We start from the raw sequence: 18,506 nt of genomic DNA, 5'->3' as shown, positions 1-18,506 counted from the left end.
TTTCTAAGATACATATCCTATACAAATTCATAATTTTTAATTAGTAAAATAATTATTCCATTGTTAATATTTTTATTTCTATAAATATTTCGAAATAAAAAATCATTTTTTAAAATAAGTGTAGATTAGTGGATTTGATAGATTCAATTTAATATTATATTCTTCAATATTTTGTAAACAATATTTTTATTTTTTATAAATAATAAATATGTTGTTATTACTTATTAATGTAAATTAAAATATTAACTAATAATTTGTAAAAATATATAAAAATGTAAGGTGCATATCATGTGCAATTTAAATATTAAAATAATTATTTTATTATTAATATTTTATTTGTATAATTTTATTGATATTAAAAATCATCTTTTTATATAAATATGGACTTGATAGATTATTTGTTCTATTAATTTATAAAATACTAATTTTGAATATTATTGTTTGGAATAGTTAGAATTGTTAAATATAAACATGTGTTTTTTGTTTAAATTGTATGTCAACACAAACAAGTAATAAAACTTATTTTATTCTATTTAACATTGCAAGATGAAGCCCGGCTTGATGGTTTAGAATGTAGCGAAAGATAGGCGCATCCAAATGGCCTGGGTTCGAATCGTCATAGGTGCATTTTTATGAAGTATTGAGAAACGCAGTGTTTCACGCGTATAACCCCGTACTGGTGCATATCGACCAATACAATACGATACAGGCCGATACACATCTGTATCGGTGCAAACAACTTACTGAAAACGCTTCTATTCGTAGCGTATCTCGTACTGCTGTCAATCAATACCGATACAATGCGCTCGATATGGGTCGTACGTGTCGATATTTAAATCCTTGTTCTACACATGTACTCTAACAAACCTTAATTTAGTTTAGAGTATATACTACATAAAGTTTGAGGTATATCTTCATATTCAGCTAAGTCACCTAGCATATAAGCAAAAAATAATGGCAGCCCCACTTAAAAGCATCCAAAAAAAAGAATTCAGGAAAATATTGGAAGAGAACCCTAGCTAATGAGCTCTTAACTTACTCAGTGTAACACGCTTTGCATGAATTGCACAAAGCATTGCATCTTCAAACAAATGAACCAAGTAATCTTCAGCTGCCTACAAAAAATAGATCACCAATCACTATAATAAGCCCAATATAAATCTGTGAAGATTCATAATAAGTTGGAATATTTTCACCAATATCTAAGATCTAAATAATAATGCCAATGCAAAAGTTATCTAATAGATAGAACCAAGGAGATTGTAGATGATTAGGACTTAATGTAATGCTACCAAAAGTACCTTTGAGAGTAGGGCATTCTAAGAAGTGCTACTTGATTAATTGGAATACTTACTACAAAAGGAAGAAGGAAGGGGGATTGGGATTAGGGAGCCTAACTCTACGAACATTTCTTTGTTAGGTAACTGGTTATGGTGTTTCACATTGGATTCAAACAAACTATGGCATATGGTGATTAAAAGCATCCATTGGTTTCAAGGTAAGGATGGCATACTGGCTTAGCTACTAAATCCTCCTTGGACTCCTCTTTTTTTTTTTTTTGATAAATAACTAGAAACTTGAATTATTTAGGAAAATTAGTAGTATTACAAGCTCACAGTCCAAGCCAAACCCACATAACAGTTAAGAGTACAAGTTGGCCCAAAATAGTTGCTCCCTAGTCACCCCTTGCTTTGCTAAGGTGTCTGCCAAAGCATTTGCTGACCCATTAACCTACTTGAAAGTAGCCTCAACCTCACCTTCTAACCTCCTTATTTCCCTTGTTACCTGCCTGAATGCCCACAAACCATCCCTTTTGTTTACCATCCAAGCCGCTAGGTCACTACCAATAAAGAGTCACCCTCCATCTCAATTTGATTCAGATTCAGTTGCCTTGCTAGCTTTAAACGAAACAGTTATCCCAATGGGGCCAGAGTAAAGTACCATAATCACTCCCCCACCATCTCTAAATACTCCCCTTATACCCAAGGGGCCAGGGTTACCAATAAGACCTTCCATCAAAGTTCATTCTGATCCTCTTGTAACTAGAAGGTACCCCCATCATTGAAGATCTCCATAGTCTTAATCCAATGGATAAGCTTCAATTGAATTCCTTCAATTAGATGACTCACCAAGTTATGTTGTCCCTTGAACACTCTATTGTTCCTTACTTCCCATAACAACCATAAGATAGCCACTCCCGTAGCTATCCACATGATCTTTCCTCTTCTTTTGGCCAAGGGAGAAAACCCGAGAATTAACAACTACTAGAAGTGGCACCCATCTGCAACCAAAGAGAGAAAGAGAGAGATATGGGGGTGGGGGAAGGCACACATTGGAACTGGCATACACTACACCTCCTTTGCTCCTCCTTGGACTCTCCTTGCAAAGCTATTTTGAGTTAGCTTATGACTTTCCTCCAATTCATTAGGTATGATGTGTGGGAAGAAACAAAACCAGATTTTCGAGACCTTTAGTAGGGAGAATCAACCACTAGTAGATAATTCCCCTAACCTCTATTGAACTACTCAATAGATTTAAACCAGTTTCTCATTGTGCCTCCTTTTCTCCTTCCAGTCGCCTTGGGTTTTGGGTTTGTGGATAGGCTTAAAGGAGCATGAAACTATTGGTTGCAATTGACTTCAATTCCTGGTTAGTATTTTCTGACACCTCTTGAGTAGATAGTGTAGTTTGGATTCTTGACCCTATAGGTAGTTTTTCCTATTCCTCTTTGGCATTTGCTACCACACATTTTTCTTCATTGTAAAGCAAGTAGCAAAAGTACCTCCCATCTACTAGTCTATTCCCCTTTTGTCTTTTCTATTATGGAGTATTTCTTTTCTCTATTTGAGTGCAAGTGATCCCCTCTTTAAATCTCTTGTTTAATTCTTTTTTCTCCCCGCTAAGAAGAGAGGAAAGATATTGTGGAGATGTACAAGGACAGGTATCTTTTAGACAATTTGAAGAAAGGAATGCAAAGATATTCAAAGAAACGAATCAGATCGAGGAAGCATCAATTGAAAACACAAGCATTAATGTCGCTTGTGTTGTGAGGATTATTTAATTGTTATTTTACAGTTGTTGTTAGTGAGCTGTCAGCCAGTTAGTTTCTTTCTTTCTTATTAGCTTGTTACTAAGGAGTGCCACCAGGGGCATACTTGTAATCTCCCATTCCTTTATATTAAGTTAATATAAATAACTAAACTGGCGGCCGCCAGAGAGGTTTTTTGTGTCTCTCAATCACATCTTCCTCTTCTCCTCTTTCCTCTCTTCTCTTCTCTTCTCTCCTCTCTCTCTCTCTCTCTCTCTCTCGTCTCTCTCTCTCTCCATGAATGATTACATGGTATCAGAGCTAGTTTAATCAAGTGGTCTGGTGTTCGATTCTCGTTACCCCCATTATAATTAATTAAGTTTCAGCAGAAGGTATGGGTGGGCCTGTGCTTGTTCACGCTTCAAGCCCAATGGGCTTTCGTGTGAGGGGGCATGTTAGAGAATAAAACCTATTCAAGGACCTCACTTAACAGCTTAAAAATCTGTTTCTCCCATCTGAACCTGCTTAGTCTTCTTTCTTCTTTGATTTCTTGGACGTGGAAGACAGAGAAACCCTAGCAGGCCACTTGTGGCTTTTCCTTTGGGTTCTTCCTTGGTCGTAACATCAAGGAAACCGTAGCAGAAGAAGGGCGATGCAGTAAAGACTCCCTTCCTCATCTGTTTGATGTTGTGAAGTTAATTTCTGGGTTGGCACCTTCGCATAGGTGCTGGACAGGGTATGTGTTCTTGTGTTTTTCTATGGCCAATGGTGTGAAGGCCTTACTTTTTTGCTTTTATACCTTCGTTTAGATGCTGGACTGTTAGATTGCATGTGCTGTAGTCGAACTGCTAGTATACTATTATAACGGCTGGTGCTGGACTGATTACTGGGCTGTTTTAATGGCTGAACCATCACTGAGTTGATTTCAGCAGTTTTGTTTTTTTCCACATTCCAGAAGTAAATTTCTTGGGGGTTGGTATTCTGATTGTGGCTGTTGTGTAGTTGTGTGGGATTTGGTCTGATTCAGCAGTACTCTATGGCAAACTATGATTCAACTTCATCGGGGGTTACACCAACCCGTAGCACAGCTGGTATGGGAAGTGAAAACATGATGTTTCCCATGCCCATTATCCCTTTAAATGGTCTAAACTACCTGGAGTGGGCTAAAAGTGTAAAACTTTATGTAATAGCAAGGCGAAAAGCTGGTTACATAAATGGAAGGGTGAAAGAACCCAAGAGTGAGACAGTTGAACATGATAGGTAGGACCACGAAAATAGTATGGTGATGTCTTGGCTCCTTGCAGCCATGGAACCTGATGTGAAGAATAACTTTATGTGGGCAAACACTGCTAGTGAGATTTGGGAACAGGCCAAAACCACCTATTCTGAGCAAAGGCATTATGCCAAGATTTACCAGTTGCAAGCTGAATCCTCAACCTGTAAACAGGGAAATCATAGTTTGTCTGCCTATTATTCAGCCCTTACTTCCGTATGGAAAGAATTGGATCATTATCAGGCTATAGAGTGGAAACATAATGATGATGCTAAGGCCTACAGGAAGCTGGTTTCTCAGCAGCGTGTGTTTGTCTTCTTGTTGGGACTAAACCCTACCTATGAACCCTTGATAGTTCAGATCTTAGGAAGTAAAGAGTTGTCGTTGGTTCACGAGGTATATGCCCTTATTCAATCTGAAGAAAGTAGGCGGAGTGTAATGGTTACAACCGAGGGGGAGCAACAAGTTGCATTGGCTGCAATGAGTAATAACAACATGGGGAAGAAAAGTGACACCAAGAAGGCTGATGATAAAGACAAGTTGTTTTGTACCCATTGTCGACGCTCACGACATACATGTGACACATGTTGGGACATTCACAGGAAGCCCAAGTGGGCAATGAAGAACCAAGAACAGGGTAAAGGGCAAGGTCAGAAGTAGACGAACACAACACATAATGCAGCACATGTGGCAACCCAAGATATTCAGGTTGCCGATACTACCCGGGACCACCTTACTAATTCTAACCCCAAGGAAGATATCATGAATTCCTTCAGAGACCAATTAGAGTCATATGGTAGGGCTTTGCGACAGATGGATAGTTTAGTCACTGGTACTCCTACTTCATTTGCATCTACATCAGGTAATGCGGCTTTTGCATTCCATGTCAGTACTACCACTGGTTCCCCTTGGATCATTGGCTCAGGGGCCTCTAACCACATGACCGGTAAGCCGAACTTGTTTCAGACTTATAGCCTTTTGTCAGGAAGGGATAAAGTGAGGCTTGCAGATGGATCATTCTCCACCATTGCAGGCCAATGATCAATATCTCTTCCCCATGGCCTTAACCTGAATTGTGTATTGTGTGTCCCTCAACTTCCTACAAATTTGCTTTCAATCAGTAGTATCACAAACTCTTTAATCTATAGTGTAACCTTTTTTCCTGGTTCATGTGTTTTTCAGGATCTAACTTCTAGGAGGACAATTGGTAGAGGGAGCCTAGTGGATGGTCTCTACATTCTCGACAACAAAGCTGGTCTCTCGGTATCATCCTCAGAGTCATATAGTCAATCAAATAAGAGTCAAATATTTTTGTGCCATAGTCGGTTAGGTCACGTTTCTTTTGAAATAGTAAAGTCTTTGTTTCCAGTCTTATTTAAGTCATGTTCAGTGTCAGAGTTCCAGTGTCAAACGTGTCAGTGGAGCAAACAATGTAGAACAACTTTTCACTCAAATAATAAAAGATCAAGTTTTCCTTTCCATGTTGTGTATTCGATGTATGGGGGGGCCTACTACTATAATCTTTGAGGGCGGATATAAGTACTTTATTACATTGATCGATGACTTCTCTTGCTATACATGGGTATTCCCTATGCATAGTAGAGACGAAGTTCCAAAGATTGTGAAAGACTTCCAGTGGATGGTGTTTACGTAATTCCATGTTGAAATACAGATCTTCCAATCAGACAATGCAAAAGAATATTTCCAGGGTGAGCTCAATGAGTTTTTTGCCTCCCACGGATCTATTCATAGGAGTTCATGCACAAGAACACCACAACAAAATGGTGTTGTAGAAAGAAAAAACAGACACCTCCTTGAGGTAGCTCACGGGATGATGTTAAACATGAATGTTCCAAAAAGGTTTTGGATGGATGCTATACTTGCAGCTGCTTATGCCATCAAACGCATGCCCTCCAGAGTGTTGAACTACAAGGCCTCTCATCAGTTGTTGTTGCCTCAGTCCCCTTTATTTTCCATTCCCATGAGAGTTGTTGGTTGTCGTGCCTTTGTCCATGATTTGTCTCCGTCTTGGGGTAAGTTAGACTCTCGGTCAATTCCTTGTATCTTTCTGAGGTATCCCTCCTCTCAAAAAGGGTATCGGTGCTTTGATCCCGTTAGTCATAAGTTTTTTGTGTCTATGGATGTGTCTTTCTTTGAGTCTGAACCGTTCTTCCCTACTTCTCCTCAGGGGGAGAGTAGTAGTGTGGAAGAGGAGAAGCAGGTTCAGGTCCGCCAAGTCTCTCTTCCTTCTATTCCGGACCTTACTCCCTTTCGTGTCTTCCAACGTACACGCCATAGAGATCAACAATGTCATAGAGATGTGGAGCAGCCAAACATTGAGCAACCGACACTGTTAGACTCCCAGGAGGTAAGTCCAAACCCTATTGCACCTATTGATACTCCTACTCCTACTGTGGATGACCTTGACATTCCTATTGATCAAAGAAAGGGAGTCAGGTCATGCACTACCAAACACCCCATTACCCAATATGTCTCCTATGATCACATTTCCCCCTCATACCGAGCATTTCTATCTGCAGTTGATTGCATCCCTATTCCCAGAAACGTTGCAGAAACCTTAAAATGCCCTAAATGGACAGATGCTATGAAGGAGGAGATTAATGCCCGCCATAAAAATCAAACTTGGGAATTGGTGGATCTTCCAAGGGGGAAAGATCCAGTGGGGTGTAAGTGGGTGTTTACAATTAAACATAAGGCAAACAGGACAGTTGAAAGGTACAAAGCAAGATTAGTAGCCAAAGGGTACACTCAAGTGTATGGGTTCTATGCCTAAGATGAACTCAATTAGGGTCCTCCTGTCATTAGCTACTAACCTAGATTGGAAATTGCATCAGCTAGACATAAAGAATGCTTTTTTTAAATGGTGACCTAGAGGAGGAAGGGTACATGGTTCAACCCCCTGGATTCTGTGTCAAGGGAAGTGAAAATAAGGTGTGCAAGCTGAGAAAGTCTCTTTATGGTTTAAAACAATCTCCCAGAGCTTGGTTCAGTAAGTTTCACATGGCAGTTCAGCAGGTAGGCTTCAAACAATGTCAGTATGATCACACACTTTTTTTTTGATAAATAACATCAATTCCATTAAAATAATGAATAGATACAAGATCCCCTTAGAGGCTGCTCCTCGCGCCTCTCCAAACAAAAAATACACAAACTACAACAGAGAAAACATGAATGTTGAAATTAAAACAATAGTTACAATTGTGCCCAGAACAATGTTTCCCTATTTATCCCTTGTCTTGCCAAGACATCAGCAAAAGCATTAGCTGATCTCCCAACCCATTGTACTGTTATAGACATATTTCTTGTCAGTCATTTGAATTTCTTTTAACTCATTTTTGTAGCCCCAAGTGACATCCTCCGGATTATTTAACCAATCCACCACTGTCTAAGAGTCTACTTCAATCAGAAGCTGCTCCACGCCCACTTCTTTTGCAAGAAGTATTCCTTGTATTGCAGCTAGCAGTTCTGCCCGGATAGAGTTCCAAACTCCTAAAGGGCCAAAGTAGATTAAGACAACCTCTCCAGCCTCATTCCTCAGTACACCTCCCATCCCAAAGGGACCCGAGTTACCCTGGCTACTCCCATCAAAATTCAGCTTCAAAGAAACAAGAGGAGGGGGGACCCAGCTAGTCACTGCCCTTCCCTTGTAGGAGGAACAGCTTGCTACCAACTTCCAATCCTTCCAACAATCAATAAAAGTAAAATGGTTAAATAATTCTAGAATCTTTAACCAATGTAAACACCTAGACAAAATGCAGTCCTTTAAGGTTTGACTACTTCTTCCTTTTTCTTGGAAGATTCTGGCATTCCTTTCTTCCCATATTGTCCATAATAATGCTGCTCGTGATCATCTCCACATTTTCCTTCCTCTTTTATGGGGCCAAGAGAAGAAAGAAGGGTTAAAGTTTGTGCTTACTTCTACTGGCATATCCCAACTAGACCCAAACAAAGATAGAAGCCAAGCCTAGAGCTCTGCAGTGACACTACAAGATAAAAATAGATGATTACAATCCTCACCATGAGATCTGCAAAGAATGCACCAGTTTGGTGAAATACAAAGGACGGGTCTTCTCTTTTGTAGGTTGTCCATCGTGTTTACTTTACCATGCCACACTTCCCAACACAAAGCCATAACCTTGGGGGGGGACCGGCCTACACCAGACTTCTTTGAAAGGGAAACTCGTATGAGAGGAAGATTGGTAGAAGAACTTGAAAAATGAACCACAAGAAAAAGACCCATTGGGGTGAATGGCCCAAATCCTTTTATCAGGTTTCGAGGGACCCAACCAAACACTATCAATGAGACATAGAAGAGTAGACAAACACTCAATTTCCTCATCCCTAAATCCTCTACGAAAACCAAAATCCCAAGACAAAGTTGGTAAGGATAAATTCGACAGAAGGAATTTTGAGATCACCTCATTTTTATACAAGGAAACAGAGTACAATGAAGGAAAAAGGTCTTTCAAAGGGAGATCTCCAACCCAAATGTCCTCCCAAAACCGGATAGAATTACCTGAACAAGCATCATACCTGACACAGCTAAGGAACTGTGGAAGAACTTTGTGAATTGCTTTCCAAGGTGTGGCTAGGTTAGCCCTCCTTGATGCACCAGCATCCCAATCACTCTCTAAACATACATGAATACTCTTCACTACTTCGTGCCAGAGTCTATCCCACTCCAAAGGCCATCTCTACAACCACTTCCCTAACAGAGCTGAGTTCTTTTTAAGCACATTCTCGAGCCCTAATCCTCCCACCTCTTTGCTTCTACCCACAACCCCCCACTTAATTAAATGGTCTTTTTTTCCTTCTCCCGGTTCCCATAGAAATTCTCTCATCAATTTTTCCAACTTCTTCGCTTCCCTAGACGGTATCCTAAAGACAGAGAGATAATAGGTACATAGATTCATGAGGGTAGCTTTTATCAAAGTGATCCTCCCACCCAAAGAGATATAATTTTTCTTCCAAACAGCTAGTCTCTTTTCTAACTTCTCCAAGACTGGGGTCCAGAACCTACTCTCCCTAGGGTTTGCTCCCAACGGAAGCCCTAAGTAAGACAAGGGCCAGGAGGAAATGGAGCACTCAAGACAGCCTGCAATCGCCTCAACCTCCTCAAAAACTAAATTTACTCCAGCTATGCAGCTTTTTCCTAGATTGATTTTCAAATTAGAGACTCCTTCAAAAACTGTAATCAATTCTTTCAAATTTTCCACCTTCTCACCGAAACCTCCCTTACAGAAGATCATCAAGTCATCTGCAAACTGAAGGTGAGTGACTGGAATTCGGTTTGTGCCTACTCTCCAACCCCTTATCACATTTTCCCTATCAGCCCTAGTGATAATTCGACTAAACACATCAGCTACCAAGGTAAAGAGGAAGGGTGAAAGTGGGTCCCCTTATCTGATTCCTACTAGCTGGAAAAAAATCCCTCACCACCTCGTTTACTAGGATGGAATAGTGACAAGAGCTAACACAACCAGTCATCCAACTACACCATCTTTCCCCAAACCCACACTTCCTCAAAACCTCTAGTAGGAACTGCCAGTCCACCAAATCATAGGCTTTCTCCAGATCAAGCTTACAAACAAAGCCTCTCTGCTTGGACCTCTTCATCTCTTCCACACATTCATTGGCAATCAAAATCTGATCAATTATCTGACGCCCTTGGATGAAAGCCCCTTGAGCCTGACTAATAATGGAGGGGAGGATTTCTTTAATCCTTAAAGACAAGACCGTGGCCAAGATTTTATAAATACTAGTCACCAAACTAATTGGCCTAAAATCTTTAAGATGGAGAGTATCAGCTTTCTTTGGAACTAGGGCCAAGAATGTGGAATTAATGCCTCGACTGACTATATGCTTCTCTGCGAACTCATTAAAAACCTCACAAAGATCATCTTTTATCACCTCCCAACAATCCTGGTAAAAAGCCATTGCAAAACCATCTGGTAAAAAGAGATGTTAGGAACAGATTGTTGTATTGATAGTGTATGTGGATGATATCATCATTACAGGAAATTGGAGTTCAGAAATACAAAAGTTGAAACAATTCCGTGCATCTAAATTTGAAGTGAAAGATTTAGGTCCCCTGAAGTATTTCCTTGGAATTGAAGTTGCCCGCTCAGAAAGGGGTATCTTCATTTCTCAAAGGAAATACACCCTTGATCTATTACAAGACACTGGCAAATTAGGCGCAAGGCCAGCAGATACTCCCATGGATGTTGATCACAAGTTGGGTGACTGTGATGGTGAACCTCTGAAAGATGTGAAACAGTTCCAAAGGTTAGTGGGAAAGTTGATTTATTTGTCCACGACCCATCCAAACATTGCCTATTCAGTTGGGGTTCTAAGCCAATTCATGCACTCTCCTAAGAAACCACACATGGAGGTAGCAGAGAGAGTTCTTAGATACTTAAAAAAGTATCATGGAACAGGTCTACTATTCAATAAACATAATCACCTAAAGGTGGAAGTCTTTACAAATGTTGATTGGGCAGGTGTTGTGGATGATAGAAAGTCCACAAGTGGGTATTGCACATTTGTGGGAGGAAACCTAGTAACCTAGAAAAGCAAGAAACAAAGTGTGGTAGCAAGGTCAAGTGCTGAAGCTGAATATAGAGCTATGGCACATGGGGTGGCTGAAGTCCTTTGGCTAAAAAATCTTCTAGGGGAGCTTGGAGTTGTTGTTCATAATCCTATGTCTCTTTACTGTGACAACAAGGCAGCCATAAACATCGCCAGCAACCCTGTCCTACATGAGAGGACCAAGCACATTGAGGTGGACAAACACTACATAAGGGAAAAATTGGAAAAAAGGGAAATTTGAATCCCTTACGTCAACTCCAAGGAACAACTTGCTAATGTCCTCACAAAAGGACTTCCATACTCGTGGCACAATGAGTTATGTGACAAGCTGGGCATGATAAACATATTCAGCCCAACTTAAGGGGGAGTGTTGTGAGGAATATTTAATTGTTATTTTACAGTTGCCGTTAGTCAGCTGTCAGCCAGTTAGTTTCTTTCTTTCTTATTAGCTTGTTACTAGGGAGTGCCACTAGGGGCATACTTGTAATCTCCTATTCCTTTATACTAAGTTAATATAAATAACTAAATTGGCGGCCGCCAGAAAGGTTTTTTGTGTCTCTCAATCACATCTTCCTCTTCTCCTCTTTCCTCTCTTCTCTTCTCTTCTCTTCTCTTCTCTTCTCTTCTCTTCTCTTCTCTTCTCTTCTCTTCTCTTCTCTTCTCTTCTCTTCTCTTCTCTTCTCTTCTCTTCTCTTCTTTTCTCTTTCTCTCTCTCATCTCTCTCTATCCATGAATGATTACAGCTTGTTTGTTGAAATCCCTAGACATCTTGGCTTTTTTTTTCAATTGATGACATAATAAGAAGTGGGCAAACATTGCAATTTCTTCTACAACAAGAAACTTGGTTAATTGGTTCAAGGACATTATCACCGCCTCCTCCCAATTATACTAAACTAAGATCATATGGGTGTCACATGGGAAACCCTGGGGTCTCAAGCAGCCATTAGGACTTAGGAGAGTCTCTAGAAATTGCAATAGACACATATTAGCCTTATATCTAGGACCAATTTATGTCGGTGACTCAACAAGGACTGAACTACTAGCATCGCTCCAAGGATTGTAGTCGGGAAGATATCTAAATTACTACAACTTGTTGATAGAAGGTGACTCAAGGTTAGTTTTAGGATGGTTCCCAAACAACAACTTGGGGCCTTGGAAGTAGACATGCATCATAAGAGAAAATACCTGACTGGACAAGGAAAAAAAACATCTTGTAGTAAGAATGATTGGTGCAATCATCAATGAGCTTAACATATTAATTACTTTGTAATCGGTAGATCAAAGTTCAAAAGGTATCTTAATAAGTTGTTAGTCGCATTTAGCTATTATTAGCTGTGGCACAAAGAAGGTTATTTCAGACCGACAACTAACAAAACTAACCACAGCTTATTTATACCAGTTGCAGATACTAAAAACCTACAACACATAAATTCCTTTCCTTTTAATTTTGTCTTTTTCATTCATAAAAAGCAAAAGAGTATATTATAAAAAAAAAAAAAAAAAACTGGAGGAAAATATACTAAAGCCTTAAAAGCTGTCTTGGCCATTATCAAATTATAATTGGCATCTCCATGTGAGGCCTAAAAGGTAAATCAAAGTCTAAAATTATCACATTGTTCACTATGCTGACAAGCCACAGGGTCTCAGTTCTGATGTGCTCATAACCAATGAAATGGCAACTATGATTCTCTTTTGATATGAAATTACATAATGTCCCTTGAAGCCATCATAACAGGATATTTGTCTGAGGTTTTTTCTTGAAGACAATTTTTAGTCTTTAAGAAAGTTAAAGTTTCAAACCACTAACATGTATAATATCACATTTAGTTAAACTGCAAACAAAGAACATAGAGTTGTAAAACAAGGCAAACCCAGCCAGTTTAGCAGGGTGGTCCAAGCTGGCCAGACAAGTAGAGTGACCAGGATCAAACTGGTTATGCCAGTTGATCTAAAAGTAATTAACATATATAGTTCCAATCAAGCAGATTAACCCTCCAAGATGACAAAATTGAGCAGTTCTGCAATTTAAATCCATTTAGTGTATATTGCGATGGTGATCAGTTTGCTGAGTCTGAAGGCCTACTTCCTAGATCATCCAGTCTAATTGGCTCACCAGGCTTGGGTTTTGAAATATTGTAGCATGTTGTCCTTATGTTCTTGTAACAGTTTGGACCCAAATAAATGGTACAAAAAAAAAAGACTAAAGAAACCATGATCTTCCAATGGAACAAGTAATGCTGACATCAGATATCATCTCAAAGACAATTAATGGATTAATTAGACATGCATGATTAGAATGGATAAGTTACAATTAATTCTAGCAAAATAGTCAGCTTCAACAGTTGTATTTTTGTCTTCTTGAACTCCATAATACACAAAATAGAGAAAAGAAAAAAGAATTTATAATAAAGCTCACTTAATATCAAAAACCATTAAATGTAACACTTTCTTAAAATGCTAACAAGTCTTTGCCCATAATTATAGAGATGAAATACTTAACATGACATTTTCATTCAACAATACTGCTACAATCAGCTAGAAATGGAATTTCAAAGCTAGAAACCACAATGATAGCGGTAAAAAACCTCACAAACTACATAGAGACAAATGGGAAGGAATGCAAGAAAAACAGATGCAATGAAGATAGAGAAGGGATATCTATGCAAATGCAAGCTCTAAGGTATCCAACCCCATGCAGAACCACTAAAAAAATCTCAGAAGTATCTATAGTTTTAATACCTCTTGAAGAGCTACCAATGCTTCAGCCGTCCAACGAGTTACTTGGGGGGAATAGAAGTTACTAATCTCCTTCACCTAAAACAACAAAAATTATCATTGGCACCAAATAGTACACAACTTAGTACCACCAAGTGTAAATGCATGAAAAGTCATGTCATACTAGAAAGCAGAATATTACAAAAAAGTACACCTAGAACAAACTTAAATTTGTAACAATACCACTATATGTACTTCAAAATATATTTATGGACATAGATAAAAAAAAAGTAAAATTTTACCACAAGAAAATCAAACAGAAAAAAAAAAAAAAAAAAAAACTACCTTAAAAATTATTTTGCATTTCATTAGGAGCATATGAAACTTACACCTCAATACATCATGTGCCATTGTTCACCTAACATTAGTAGCCTCGTATATTGATCAAAGATTGGATTCGCCAGAGCACTAGAAATTTAAAAGTCAATTTCTTTCCCTTCTTTCATATTAATATAAGACTTAAAAGACCATTTTTTACATACATGCTTATAAGATTTTATAACCTTTTGAAAATTCTATTCTACCGCGTTTATGGACCTTGGAGATGTTTTTTAATGGCAAGGAATGTGATGAAAACATGGGGATTTTTTCAAAGCCACACTACAATGTATGGCAAATACAATTGTACAAATGCAATGATAAAGGGGGAGAAATCCCGAAATTATATAATTCTGTCCGAGCATTTGTTTATGGGGATATAAAAAAGTTAAAGAAAAAGAAGGAATCATGAAAATCAAATTATATTATGAGCCATTGCTTGGTGCAATGATGAAACCTTAAGCTGACAAGCATGAGAAAGCATATTCAAGTCTGAGTGCAACGACTTTCTGCAATGGGTAATATTTCTTTCTTTATGAATGATCAACTCCTATTTATGTGTTCAAACATGGATTTCCCTAGTTTTTTTGCCCTTGCATCAGCCCAAGATGCAATCAATCAAGTATTTCTATGTGTGATTAATGGTCAGATGCTAAAGAATCCTTTACTCTGATGGTATATACACAATTTGGAAGTGAATATGTTGGTATCTTTATCATTCCATCATCCATGTAGGAGAGGATTACAGGTTACAAAAGCTAACAGCCATGGATTTTTTTTATGTGTGTATGTGAAATTCTTCTATAGTTATTTGCTTGGTCCAGATGCAGTGTTTTAAAAGCGCAAGGGCCAATTTGAGCCTGAGGCGCAAGACGCAAGGCGAGGCGCATGCCTTTTTAAGCAAGGCACAAAATTACAAAAAAAAAAAGCTAAAAAGTCAAAAAAAATCAGGAAATTCAAAAAAATGCCAAAAAAAATTTAAAAAAATACAAAAATTCAAAAAATATTAAACATAATGTTAAAAAAAATACAAACTTAAATTTTAAAATAAATGTTTTAAAAAACCTATTATCTAAAATTAAAATACATAAACATAACATGTAAAGCGTATTCAAATGAAAATTTATAAATAAAAGCAAACATATAAAGCATTTTCAAGCATGTAAAACTCACAATCTCTTTTTCTCCTTAATTGCATAGCTTCAAGTAGCTAATGTGATGTAAAACATATTTCATTCTTGATTCTATGAGTCGCCTTTATACCACGCCCCTTGAGGCAAGCCCGAACAAGTCTATGTTAGGATCTGAAATTCTTATTTCTCACATTCACCAAGATCATGGGCCAGTCATTCCACTACCACTCCTGGAAGTTCATGATACACCAAAAGCATCAAATCAATAGGCCCCCACTTCCTCTGTTCTTGACTCCACTCGCCAACAGTCCAACATTGGAATCGATACAGGTATGCCCATCATCCAACACAGTCATGAACTGAATCAGCCCACATCCATTGACCTTACACAACCAAGCCCATCTCGGCCCGCCCGCACCCACAAGCCTCCATCTCACTTGGCTGATTATGACTGTCCTACATTATCTAATTCCCAAACCAGGTATCCCATTTCTCATCACCTCACTCAAGCCCATTCAGCTAAAACTAACATTCCCATTGAGCCCACTTCATTTGTTCAAGCCAATAAACATCAATGCAGGCAACAAGCCATGACAACTGAACTTTCAGCTCTTGAAGCAACCAACACATGGACTCTTACATATCTCCCTCCAGGAAAACACCCAATAGGCTGCAAATGGGTGTATAAGACAAAGCTCAACCTAGACGGTTCCATTGAAAGGATTAAAGCTTAGCTTGCTGCCAAAGGCTACACTCAATTGGAATGAATTGATTACAATGAAATATATGCCCACGTTGCCAAACTCGACACAGTGCGATGCCTACTTGCTCTTGCTGCAGCTCAAAATTAGGAGCTTCACCAAATGGATGTTAACAATGCTTTCTTGCATAGTGCCTTGCAAGAAGAAGTCTACATGCTTATGTTGATGACCTTATCATTGCTGGCAATGATACAAGCAGTGTTTCAGCTCTCAAAGATTATCTCAGCTTTTGTTTTCCCATAAAGGACCTCAAGCACCTATATATTTCCTCGGCATTGAAATTTCTAGGATATCAGCTGGGATATTTCTTTGTCATTGACGCTGATATTTCCTCTTGTAGCCCACCCAGATCAGTACAGAAGAATTGTAGGTCAGCTGGTTTATCTTACCATCACCAGGCCCGAATTGACATACTCGGTACATGTTTTAAGCCAATTTATGAGCAATCTTTGTCAATCTCACTTAGATGCAGTCATGCATGTCCTTCGCTGCCTTAAAGCATCTCCAAAACAAGGCACCTTACTCTCTTTCAAATGTGATTTGGTCTTAAAAGCCTACTGTGACTCATATTGGGCTAGATGCCCCACTAGCTGGCGTTCCACCACAGGATATTTCACTACTGTGGGCACTCTCCTCTCTCTTGGAAAACCAAGAAACAAGCCACAGTGGCTTGTTCATCAACTGAAGCAGAATTTCAATCTATGGCTACAGCCAGAAGTAAACTTATATGGTTGAAGAAACTTTTCTCAAGACTTGGGCCTTCAACATTCTGAACCCATACAACTCTTTTGTGATAATAAAATTGCTTTACACATTGCAAAAAACCCGGTATTTCATGAGAAGATAAAGCACATCGAAATTGATTGTCACTTTATCCGTGACCACTTACTAGTTAAAAGGATCATTACAGCTCACATTCCAACCGCTCAACAGCCTGCCAATGCTTTCACCAAAGCTCCAAAGCTCTAGGTCGAGACAGACTACAGTCTTTACTCCAAGTTGGGCATTGTTTCCCACGCTCCAACTTGAAGGGGGGTATTAGAAGAAGCAATTCTTCACGTATGTATATTGGGAGAAACAATTCTCCACGTGGGATTTAGTTGGTTAGGCGGTTACTCTATTTGTTGAATCACTTACAGCTGGCATAAGCAAATTGCCATGTATCTATAAATTCTGATCGAATGAAAAACATTATCATTCTTTTTGCACTGACAGGATTTAGAGCAGTCATGTTGACTGTGGACAAGCTCAACACCAGATTGAAAGCTGTCTTCCAAATATTAAAGAGTACAAAAAGTCCCTAGAACAAGTAGGAATCAAGTTCTCCAAAACTGAAGACGGAAAAAATACAAAGTCCCTATGAATGATATGCAGACTCCATAGAACATCCTCAAAGTTCATGAGCTACTAGCACGTCCCATATCGTTGTACAAACAGTTTTAGTGGTTCTACTGAATCCTATAAATTGTAAGGACATAACAGACTGAACTTTTCATTAGCTCAGTTTGGAAGGAGTACAAATACAAATATGTAGAGTGTAAATACATACAAAATAATACAAAAAAGAAAGTGCAGCGTCCCGAACAACTAAAGCTAAGTCGGACGAAATAACTCACAGCTCTAATGAAAGGAGCAGCCGGTATCAGAAGCGTCCAAGTCTTCTGATAATGTCGAATCTCCCGGAGTGCCACAGTCCCTGGCCTATATCGATGGGGCTTGCGCTGCTGCTGCTGCCTTGTCGAGCCTGAATCATAAGTTGTAAAAAGAAAATAAGACACGACAGTACAATTCAAAAGAAATATCAACTGGAAAGAAAAATAAAGTTGGAAACAGTACACACATGCTAAAAGATGCTACGAGAACTCACTTTCCGGTGATGTATCAGCTCCTTGCTTTCGGGCATCTTCCGCGGGTGCCTGTACTTTTTCCCCCAACGAGTGCAAAATCACAAACCACTTCTCTGAGATGAGAAGAAAAATACGGACAGTAAAACCAGATAGAAATGTACCGAACTTGCCGGCGATACCGGGCTAACTGCTGCAGCTGCGATTTAAAGTTTGGGAGGAACAAAATCCAATGAATTAGGATTTCATGTAGGAAACGGAATATTTTGGAGAAGAGAAATAACCATAAACACAGAGAGATAGAAACTCAACCAGAAGATGGCCGGGATTGCCGTGGCGACCGCCGTACTTTCTTACTAGCTAGATGTTTGGTCCTCGCCATTATAAATATAATGAAAAGCGAGATAAAGAGCGAGAGCGAGAGACGGAGTTGATTCAGATGATTTCAAACTGAACTCAGATAAATCATTTCCCGCTTGATTTCGGATGATTCCAACGAGTACTGAGTAGTGAGTAGATAATTCACATCTGCCACGGTCACAGCACCCCCTTACTATCTACCAATTAAATACAGACACGCAGTGTTGGAAATTAAAAATTGACTTAAGCATACCTTGAAATTTTTCACCTTTTCGACCGTTAATGACTTTTCTACCCTTCATTGTTATTAAAATTTTGAAAAGAGCAGAAAAATCGAAACCTTCTTCTCGGGTTGAACTCATTAATTAATAGATTGAGAAAGACAGGAAGTTATCCACACCGCAT

The 18,506-nt window shown here is 38.9% G+C and overlaps 1 protein-coding gene across 2 annotated transcripts in view; it reads right to left on the bottom strand.

The window, feature by feature from the left end:
- Window positions 1-18,262, bottom strand: part of LOC104600331 (histone H3-like centromeric protein CENH3) — a 31,537-nt gene extending 13,275 nt beyond the window's left edge. The window contains exons 1-6 of one of the 2 annotated variants that reach the window (XM_010263215.3): window positions 18,054-18,262; window positions 17,906-17,940; window positions 17,765-17,813; window positions 17,514-17,641; window positions 13,650-13,724; window positions 1,040-1,115 (exon numbers count right to left, since the gene is read on the bottom strand). In XM_010263215.3, coding sequence (XP_010261517.1) covers window positions 1,040-1,115; window positions 13,650-13,724; window positions 17,514-17,641; window positions 17,765-17,813; window positions 17,906-17,940; window positions 18,054-18,123 — 433 coding nt within the window. In that variant the 5' untranslated portion in view covers window positions 18,124-18,262. The remainder of the gene's footprint in view (window positions 1-1,039; window positions 1,116-13,649; window positions 13,725-17,513; window positions 17,642-17,764; window positions 17,814-17,905; window positions 17,941-18,053) is intronic. The other variant, XM_010263214.3, reaches the window with a different exon arrangement.
- Window positions 18,263-18,506: the final 244 nt, after the last annotated feature.

Source organism: Nelumbo nucifera, chromosome 1 (genome assembly GCF_055504915.1).
Source record: "Nelumbo nucifera cultivar China Antique chromosome 1, China Antique-T2T, whole genome shotgun sequence".
Lineage (NCBI taxonomy): Eukaryota > Viridiplantae > Streptophyta > Magnoliopsida > Proteales > Nelumbonaceae > Nelumbo > Nelumbo nucifera.
This window is presented reverse-complemented; position numbering and strand designations above follow the sequence as displayed.